General features: G+C 43.5%; 1 protein-coding gene across 1 annotated transcript; it reads left to right on the top strand.

Moving 5' to 3' along the window:
* Window positions 1-962: 962 nt before the first annotated feature.
* Window positions 963-9107, top strand: LOC109932072 (oocyte zinc finger protein XlCOF15-like). Its single transcript, XM_048620412.1, has 2 exons — window positions 963-1116; window positions 6824-9107. Exon 2 carries the CDS (start codon window positions 7894-7896, stop codon window positions 8374-8376), a length of 483 nt encoding a protein of 160 aa, XP_048476369.1. The 5' UTR covers window positions 963-1116; window positions 6824-7893; the 3' UTR covers window positions 8377-9107.
* The last annotated feature ends 1835 nt before the right edge of the window (window positions 9108-10942 follow it).

Raw genomic sequence — 10942 nt, 5'->3', positions numbered from 1 at the left:
AAACGGAAGTGAGGTAATCCAGCTCAATGGACACCAGAGTTTAAATGACAGGTGGGAAAACACGGTGGTTCAGTAGTTAGCACTGCTGCCTCACAGCATCAGGGACCAGGGTTTGATTCCACCCTTGGGCGACTGTCTGTGTGGAGTTCACACATTCTCCCCGTGTCTGCGTGGGTTTCCTCCAGGTGCTCCGGTTTCCTCCCACAGTCCAAAGATGTGCAGGCTAGGTGGATTGGCCATGCTAAATTGCCCATAGTGTTCATGGATGTGTCGATTAAGTGGGTTATAGGGGGATAGGTCGGTGTGGACTTGTTGGGCCAAACGGCCTGTTTCCACACAGTAGGGATTCTGTGATTTTATGATTCTAAAACACAACAGCACTTCATCGGAGGCTGCACTGATGATGTTACCCAGCAGGGTAATGAAACATCTGCGGAACAACGAACCAGCTCGGTGAGCCAACCGACCGCAACATCCACAACCCGAGCTACAAATCTACTCTAAAACCTTTGCCACAACAGACTAGAATCCATGTTTTACTCACGGATTGTGGGTGCCACTGGCTGGGCCAGCATTCATCGTGTATCCCAGTTGCCCTTGACAACGTGGTGATGTACTTCTTTCTGCCAGACCTGCTGAGCTTTTCCAGCAACTTTGTTTTTGTACCATGTACTTCTTTCATCCAGGCCTGCATCTCATTTAAGGCTGGTAAACTGTGTGTCCATTTCTTCTAATATTTTACAGCTCTCCGCTTTGATACCTAAACCCGCATTGCCCTTACCATTGTGAAGACCAATGCAAAGTGTTCATTGCTCTTGAATGCCGACTACTTTTGGGATATAAACATGGTGTAGGGCCCGTGTATGATATTGTGTAACAATAATTGTATACCTGCACCCACAGTTCGAATCGGAATCATGTCGCCAAACTGAAATTATGATTTAACGGCAGGCAACATCAATGGAGGCTGTTTTACCCAGTATTCAGGCCGACGAGAATATGCCCTATCTCCTGAACAGGAGCTGCGTGCGCAAGCGGTGTCGGGGGGCGAGGGAAGCATGCGCGCTGCGGATCTGTTTGCGCAGTGTCTCTGAAGCGGAACGGTCGGAGGATTCGGTGAGTGCGATTGGGTAGCAGCGGAGGAGAAATAGAAGTGTTCCTTTTTTGAATACCGACTGTAGGCTGCTGTGCCGGAATGAAAAGCGGTTGCGTCCACAGTGCCCGGGGAAGGCGGAATCCAGGGAAAACTGCTGTAATTTCAGCTCCTTTCGGCTGCCTGACTCTGGACGTAGTGCGCCTGCGCGGTTCCCATTTAATTTTGGCCTTACCCACAGACTGCACTTGAGCCTATGTATGTGGGTACAGGGACCATGTAGACACTCCCCACACCACCATTCCATCCCAATATCCTCCTCCAAACTGCACTTGATTCTAGAAAGGGTACAAAAAAGATTGACAAGGATGTTCGTGAGACTAGAAGGTTTGAGTTATAAGGATTTTTTTTTCCCTGGAGGGTGAGGGGTGATCTTACAGAGGTTTCTAGAACCATGAGGGGCATTGATAAGATGACAAGGGGAAGCAATGGGCGAATGGTATTATTGCTGGGCTGTTAATCTAGAGACCCAAGTAATAGTCTGGGGACCCAGGTTTGAATCCTATCAAAAGGCAGATGGTAAATTAAATCAAAATCTGGAATTACGAGTCTAATGATGACCCTGAATCCAATGCCAATCATCAGGAAAAACCGTTCTGATTCACTGATGTCTTTTAGGAAAGAAAACTGACACTTTTATCTGGTTTGGCCTACCTATGACTCCAGACCGACAACAATATGGTTGAATCTTAACTGCTCTCTGGAATGGGTAATAAATACTGGCCCAGCCAGTGGTACCCTCATGCTCTGAATGAATATAAAAGAAAAGAATGGCCAAGGATTTTTCCCTAGGTTACAGGAGTCTAACATTAGAGGGCATAGGTTTAAAGTGAGAGGGGAAAGATTTAAAAGGGACCTGAGGAGCAATTTTTTTCACAGAGGGTGGTGCATTTCTGGAATGAGCTGCCAGAGGAAGTGGTTGAGGCAGGGACACTTAGAAGATTTAAAAGACATTCGGACAGGTAGGTGGACAGGAAGGTTTTAGCAGGCTATGGGCCAAATGCAGGTAAATAGGACTAGTTCAGTTTCAGAAACCTGATCGGCATGTATGAGTTGGACAGAAGGGTCTGTTTTTGTGCTGTATGACTGCATGGCTCTAAACTCTGTGTAGGTACAGAGAGCATTGCAACATCTACTCTACCTGCCTCCAAACTGTACCTGTTTGTGGTTTTGGGGTCCAGCCTAATGCCACCTCTCATAGACATCACCACCCCCACCCCAAAACCTGCCACCAAACAGCACTTGATCCTATGTGTGGCTGCAGGGATGATTTCGAAACCACCACCTCCTCAGCCACCTCACCAACTCCATCCCATTCTCCACCCCCAAACTGTGTTTGATCTTCTGTGCAAATGCACAGGAACCAGTGAAAAATGCCTCCACCCCAATATCTGCCTTCAAGTTGTACTTGGTCCTCTGTGTCTGGGGACAAGGACCAGCCCAACACCATCCCAATAACCACATCACCAACACCACCCCAACACTACCCATGGCCTGTGTCACCACCCCCACGTCAATAGTTGCCTCCAAACTATATCAGTCCTTTGTGTGTGGATACAGGGGCCAGCCCAATATCATTCTGTCACCTAGATTACCCACACCACCACTCACATTTGCGCCTCCAAATTGCACTTCACCCTTTGTGTGAAACAAGGGGGACCAACCCAAGACCACCACCTCAGCTGCACCACCACTCTCACCCAAATATCTACCTCCAAAATGCACTTGATCTTGTGTATGTATTAGTCCAGGGATCATCCCAACACCACCTCCCACAGTCACAACATTAGCCCGTCCCAACAACTATATCTGTGTATCCTTGCTGAAGTACGATAAAAAGAAATGTTCGCTAGCTGTTGCCTTAGAAGAGCATTAGGAAGATGTGATGTAATCTCTGTCTTCTGTCCTCCGTAAAATTCTATGTGAAGCCCAGTTTGCTTTCCTTGCTATCACTCTGAAATATCAGCACACATGAAACCTTGGATCTGTCTCCCCTGCCAGTGAGCTTCACTGGAACTGTGCTAGGCCGAGGATAGCGAGGCCAGAATGGGAGTTCGGTGGACATTTTGAACTGACAAAAAGATAAGTATCCCATTCTTAAGCTTCCAGACCAAATTGGGTTTACCACAAAGTCCTCAGCCCAGTCTGTAGAGTAAGCTGGATCCTAACCAGTCACTGCAGTTTATCACAGGAAGTACAAGTAAATCACTGTTCCATACTTTATATACTTTAAGATGAGTTTTTTGAAGAATGAAAGTGATAAGGAAAATAAAACAATTTCCAGAATATTAGATGCTCCCAGACCTGCTGAGCTTTTTGAGCAATTTCTGTTTTTTTTTGTTTCTGATCTCCAGCATCTGCAGTTCTTTCAGTTTTTATCCAGAATATTTATTAGATTCGACCCCAGTTTCAGTGATTGTCAGTATCAACAGAAAGAAGCCCATCCAAATTTTCTGTGAAAACAGACAATACAGGAGAATTTCAGCAAGGTCTGGCAGATATTTTGGGTGTTCCCTATCTGTTTCTCCTCAAATGCTGCCAGTTCTGCTGAGTTTCTCTGATTTTTTTTGTCTTTTTTTTTCAGATCTTCAGCATTTTACTTCCAGTTATGGTTCAGTTGTAGGTTTGATTCACAGCAGCAAGAATCCAGCCCTTGCAGTCACTCTGAATGCATTTTTGCTGTTCAGTGAGGTTAGGTCATGAATAATCCCTTTCTGGACTTGGAATAAGTAAATGGCCTCTTCCCCATTCTGGCTGCACTGGTGTGTTTCCCAGTCCAAGATGACGAGTTGCAGTTTAAGCACAGAACACGCACTTGGTTTCTTCACACTGTAAACATGCACCTTTGCTTCCAATCAAAGACTGTTGATTGTCGGGTTATGATGAAGCAAATTCTGTATGCCAAATCGTAATTAGCTATTCGATTTAAGTTTTTCTGTCTTCACATTCTTCTGACACCATGTGCAATGAAATTAAAACAGTAAGAGAGACTGTGAGAATGTCCACAATAATCATTAGGGCAGGCTTCCAAATTGAGCTGCAGTAATATGGTAACATGTGGGCCAGAATAGATCAAATAGAGTATCTGTGACCAAGAGAGAAAAGGATGTTGCTGGTTTGGCAAGCATTTACTGCCCATCTCTAGAGAAGATAGTGGTGAGTGGCCATCTTGAACTGTCTTCTCTCAGTCCATTTGCTGCAGTACACCCAGAATGCTATCAGGGAGCGAATTCTAGGATTTTGACCTGGTGACACTAAGGAACAATGTTATGTTTTCAAGTCTAGATGGTGAGTGGTTTGGAGAGGAACTTGGTAGTGTTACTAAATATCTGCTGTCCTTGTCCTCCCAGTTGGGAGCAGTTATGAAAGGTGCTGCTTAAGGAGCCTTGATGAATTTTTGCAGTTCATCTTGAAGATGGTGTACACTGCTGTGACTCAGTGTCAGTTGTGGAGGAGTTGAATGTTTGTGGATGTGGTGCCAGTCAAACAGACTATTGTGTCTTGGATTGTGTCAAGCTTCTGGAGAGATGTTGAAGCTGCACTCATCCAGGCAAGTTGGGAGTATTCCATCACATTCCTAACTTTTGCCTTGCAAGTACTGGACAAGTTTTGGGGGAATCATGAGGTGACTTATTCACTGCAGGATCATTGAAGCATTATGTGAATGGTGTAACTCAAAAGGAGCATGCTGGATCTAATGTTGGGGAATATGCCAGGCCAGGTGATTGAAATTTTAGTACTGGACCATTTTGGGAACAGTGACCATAATTCCATAAGTTTTAAATTACTTATGCATAAAGATACGAGCAGTCCTTGGGTGAAAGTGCTAACCTAAGGAAAGGCTATCTACAACAATATTAAGCAGGAACTGGAATGTAGATTGGGGAAGCTGTTTGAGCGTAAATTCACATCTGACTCTCTGGAATCTTTTAAAGACCAGTTGATTAGAGTTCAGGACCAGCATGTTCCTGTGAAAATCAAGGATAAGGATAGCAAGATTCAGGAACCTTGGAATGACAAGAGAATTTGAGTACTTGGTCAAAAAGAGAAAGGAGGCATACCCAGGTTTAGGAAAACGAAGACAGAAAAAGCCTTTAAAGATAGTCGGAAAGAACTCAAACAATGAATTAGGGTTAATAGATGCCACAAAATGTCCTTGGCAAACAGGAGTAAAGAAAATCCCAAAGCGTTTTATACATATACATGTAGCAAGAGGGTAGCTAGGGAAATGGTAGGCCCAGTCAACGATAAAGGAGGGAATTTATGACTGGAGCTGAGGAAGCAGGTGAGGTTCTTAAAGAATATTTTGCATTGGTATTAACAGAGAAGAAAGACATGGTGGATGGTGATACAGAAGGATCTAGCCATACATGTCCATGAATGAATGAATTAGCTTTATTGTCACATTTCCCTGATAGTGGCAGCACAATTTGATGAGGTGATCAAGATGGCATATGGCATGTTTGTCTTCGTTGGTCAGGCATAGAGTATAAAACTGATATCATTTTGCATTTGTATATAACTTTCATTTGACCATATTTGGAATATTGCAAATAGTTCTGGTCACCACACTACCGGCCAGATGTGCAGGCTTTTTGGAGGGTACAGAAAGGTTTACCAGGATGTTGCCTAGTTTTGAGGGTATTATCTATAAGTGGAGGTTGGACAAACTTGGTTTGTTTTCACTTGAATTTAGAGGCTAAGGAATGACCTGCTAGAAGTTTACAAAATTATGTGAGGCATGGATAAAATGGACAATTGGAGTCTTTTTCCAGGTAGAAATGTCAGTTAGAAGTGGACATAGATGTAAGGTAAAAGTGGGTAAGTTTAAAAGAGATGTGGCAGGCAAGTTTTTTACACAAGGTGGTAAGAACTTGGAATGCGCTGTCAGAGGAGATGGTAGAAACAGATACATGAATACACAGGAAGTGATAGAATATAGACCATGTAGAGGCAAAAGGCTTTTAGTTTAGAAAGGCGCCATGTGTTGGTGCAGGCCTGGTGGGCTGAAGGGCCTGTTCCGTGCTGTACTGTTCTTTGTTCTAGGATTATTAGTCTCTGAACTGCATTTGTAGCCACATTTCTTATATGATTAGTCCAATTCAGTTCCCGCTCAATGATAATCCCGAGTCTGTTTATTGTGGGGGCTTCAATGACGATGATGCCATTTAAAGTCAAGAGGGGATGGTTGGATTCTCTTTCTTTTGTTGGAGCTCATGATCACCTGACACTCGTGAGGTGCACATGTCACTTGCCACTTGTTAGTCCAAGGCTGGATATTGTCTCGTTCTTGCTGCATTTGTGCATGGACTGCCTCAGTATTGAAGGGGTTCCAAATGCTCTGAATGTTATGCAGTCATTAGCAAACATCTCCAATTCTGACTTTAATGATGGAGGGGGGATCATTGTGCTTCAGCTGAAATAGTTAACTGACTTTATTCTTAGTGTCCATATGGGATGCAGATTTGAATAGAGGTAGGGTTTAAACTGAGAGTGGAGGAAGAAAGGGTGACAATGATGTAATGATTTTTTATTTCAGCCCAGGGAGAGGGAAAAAGTAGGACCAGGATTTCTGGCTTTGGGAGAACAAAAGCAGAAAACAACAGGATTTGTTTCTTCTGAATTTTTATCTTGTACTTGAATTGATGGGTTTGATAAATTCTTTTACAGGATATTGGAAAGGGAGCATCTCCAGATCAAAAACATTAATCAAATGTGACATTGAGATTTACCAGTCACTTGACTCATCAGGACCCGAAGATCATCAGTCTTTGAATAAAGAAGGGAGAGTTATTTGCCTGCTCTGTTACTGGGAAAAGATTTCAGATATCTGTGTGACTCAAAGCACCGAGACACTTACACCAGAGTGAGGATGTTACAGTGCACTGACTGTGGAAAGAGCTGTAACCAGTTACCCAGTGTGCCATAAATCAGAGGAAGAGACTGTACATTTGTTCCATATGTTTGAGAACCATAAGAGCATTTGAAACGGGAGCAGAATTAGGCTATTCAGCCCATCGAGTCTGCTTCAGTATTCAGTCATGGCTGGTATGTTTCTCAACCCCATTCTCCTGCATTGATCCCCTTGCCAATCAAGAACCTATCTATCTTTGTCTTAAGTGCACCTCAATAACTTGGCCTCCACAGCTCTCTGCAGCAATGGCTTCCACGGTGTAACCACTCGCTGGCAGAAGAAATACCTTGTCAATTCAGTTCGAAAGGGTAGTCCCTTGACTCTGAGGCTCTGCCCTCGGCTCCTAGTCTCTCCTCTAGTGGAAACAACTTCTCTACTTCCACTGTATCCAGGAATCCTAGTATTCTGTAAGCTTCAATAGATCCCTCATCCTTCTAGAATCCATCGACAAGGCTTTGACTGATCATCCAACCTGGCGAGGCACAAGGACACCCATCCCATAGCAAAGCCGTGGATTTGTGAAGACTGTGGGAAAGGATACAGTTACCCATGCCAACTGGAAACCCATCGGCGTAGTCACACCGGGGAGAGACCGTTCACTTGCCCAGTGTGTGGGAAGGGATTCACCCAGTCATGCACACTCCACAGACACCAGCGGGTTCACACAGGCGAGAGGCCATTCCTCTGCCTGTACTGTGGAAAGCGATTTAACGCCTCATCAAATCTGCTGACCCACCAGCGAGTTCACTCTGATCACAGACCATTTAAATGTCCTGAATGTGAGAAGAGCTTTAAGAGCAAGAAGAACCTCTTGAGACACCAGCGCATGCACACAGGGGAGAGGCCATTCACCTGCTCTGTGTGTGAGAAGGGATTTATTCTGACAACACACCTCCTTAGACACCAGCGCTTTCACACTGGGGAGAGGCCGTTCACCTGCTCGGAGTGTGGGCAGAGGTTCACTGTTGCATCCGACCTGCTGACACACCAGCGCATACACACTGGCGAAAGACCATTTGTCTGCTCTGTTTGTGGGAAAGCATTCACTCATTTATCCAGCCTAAACACACACCAACTAGTTCACAGTGACCAGAAACCCTTTCAATGCCCCGACTGTGAAAAGAAATTCAAAAGCAAATGGAACCTGTTGTCCCACCGACGCAGTCACACTGGAGAGAGACCATTCACCTGCGCCGTGTGTGGCAAGGGCTTTGCTCAGTCAAACAAACTACTGAGACATCAGCATATTCACAGTCAGCAGGGCTTTGATACTGCTGGTATTGCTGAGGTTAATCTAATCCAGAACTGAACTGGGTTCATTCTGATAGTTGGAAAATGTTCTTGTGTTTGTGCTGAATTTAATACCTTAACTAGATTGTAACATTCTGGATAAGTGAAGTGAAACAATTTCATTTGAAGTACACTGCCATGATTTGTCTATTCCTCCTGGATGGAGCTCAAAAAGGATAATAGTATAAAGGGAAAATCCAGCAGAAGATCTGAAATAAAAAGTAAAAGTTTCTGAAGGAATTCAGGTTTGGCATCATTCGAGATTAGTTAACTCTTTATGTTTCAAGTCTTCTTCGGACAGGACAGCTTGAGTGAAAGACTGTTTGGCTGGAAAAGAACTTTTGTCTGGATACAATCCTTCAAGGCCACATCAAGAGATACAAATTACATTTTGGTCCTCTCATCACAGTTCATTGACGGAAATGGTTGTGTGTGGATTAAACCTGGGATGTGTGAGAATTATGGCCCAGCTCCTCTCTGCTGTGGTTCAGAATTCATAGACACAGATCAGAAGGTTTCCTTACAACTGTGTTTAGAGTCCGATGGAGAATGCTAGGAAAGTGCAGTGAAATCAGAGGTTCATGTCAAACTGTGATCTCTTCCTTACTGGAGGTTTAAAGGTTAACTTTTAAGTCTTAAAATGATTTAGTTATCATGAAGATGTAACATGTGTTTTGTGACACTCCCTAATCTATCATTTGAAGCTACTTCAGCTGTTACCTAATTTACAATAAATCTCTTTAAAATACATTGGTATGTATGAAAAGATTGTTTATCTGCTGGGACAACCATACAACAGACATTTAATTCTGGGTTAAAAAGGATCTGTCAGGTATTTCAGAGTTGCAGAATTTTTATGGTGCAGAATCAGGTCATTCAGCCCATTGTATCCGCACTGGCTCTCTGAACGTTGAGACAAAGTGCCAAACTCCTACCTGTTCCCTGTAACCCTGCACATTGTTTCTCTTTAAACAATCTTCTAAATCCCTCTTGAATGCCTCAGTTGCACTTGTCTCCACCACATTTCCCAGAAATGTATTCCAGTCCCTAACAACTTGCTATGAAAAAAAGACTTCTCTCAGCTCAGATTTGCTTCTTTTGCAAAACACTTTAAAACAGTGCTGTCTGGTTATCAATCTGTTTTACTTAAATTCACTTATGGGATGTGTGTGTTGCTAGCTGGGTCTGCATTTATTGACCATCTCTTTTTGCTCTTAGGGTGGTAGTGAATTTCCTTTTTGAACCACTACAGTCCGATTGGTGTAAGTACACCAACAATGCTATTAGGGAGGGAGTTGCAGGATTTTTGACCCAGCAACACTGAAAGAACAACAATATATTTCCAAGTCAGGATGGTGACTGGCTTGGAGAGAAATTTGCAGGTGGCACTGTTCGCATATATTCATTCTCTTTGTCCCTGTGGGCAGGAAGGTTACGTCTGAGAATACTTGGTGCATTTCTGCAGTACGATGGTAAGACTGCTACCATTGAGCATCATTGGTGGAGATAGAAACACTCTCAATGGGTGTTGCTTAAAATGAATATTTCCCAATGCATTCACATACTTAAAGTATGATACTATAAACAACACTGCAGCTGAGTTCTAACTAGTGCCTGATCATAACATCCCTGCTTTTCTTCTCTATATCATTATTAATCAAACCAAGAATACTGTATGCTTTATTATGCTGTGTGTTCAAGTCCACCCTCAGGTGACTGTCTGTATGGACTTTGCACATGTGTACCATAGACCAAATGCTCCAGTTTCCTCCCCAGTCTAAAGGATGTGCAGTTTAGGTGGATTGGCCATGCTAAATTGCCCATAGTGTTCAGGGATGTGCAAACTAAGTGGATTAGTCATGGGAAATGCAGGGTTACAGGAATAGGTTAGGGCGGTGTAGGTGGGATGTGTTCAGAGGGTCGGCATGTACTGAATGGCCTATTTCCATACAATAGGGATTCAATGATCTATCACATTCCTCAAATCTGTTGTGTGGGACTGTATCAGTGCCCTTTTGGAAGATGTAATAATTCAACTCTTAGGAAGCATTAATAGGTTAAACAAAGTTATCATGAGTTTATGAAAGGGAAATCATGCTTAACTAATCTACAGGAATTTTTTGAGGATGAGAATGGATAAGTCAGAACCAGTTGATGTGGTTTATTTGGAATTCAAGCAGACTGATGGGGTCTCACGTAAGAGGCAATAGCGTAGTGGTATTATCGCTGGACTGTTAATCCAGAGACCGAGGTAATGTTCTGGTGACCTGGGTTTGATGGTGGAATTTGAATTCAATAAATATCCGGAATTAAGAACCGAATGATGACCATGAATCCATCGTCGATTGTCGGGAAAATCCATCTGGTTCACTAATGTCCTTTAGTGAAGGAAACTGCCATTCTTACTGGTCTGGCCTACATGTGACTCCAGAGTCTCAGCAATGTGGTTGACTCGTAACTGCCCTCTGGGCAATTAGGAATGGGCAATAAATGCTGGCCTACCCAGTGACACCCTCACCCTGTGAATGAATAAAGAAAAATAAGACTCCATGACAAAATTAAAGCACATGGGATTAGTAGGTAAT

Source organism: Rhincodon typus, chromosome 46 (genome assembly GCF_021869965.1).
Source record: "Rhincodon typus isolate 14 chromosome 46, sRhiTyp1.1, whole genome shotgun sequence".
NCBI lineage: Eukaryota > Metazoa > Chordata > Chondrichthyes > Orectolobiformes > Rhincodontidae > Rhincodon > Rhincodon typus.
Note: the sequence above shows the minus strand (reverse complement) of the source record. Positions and strands in the feature narration are given on the sequence as shown.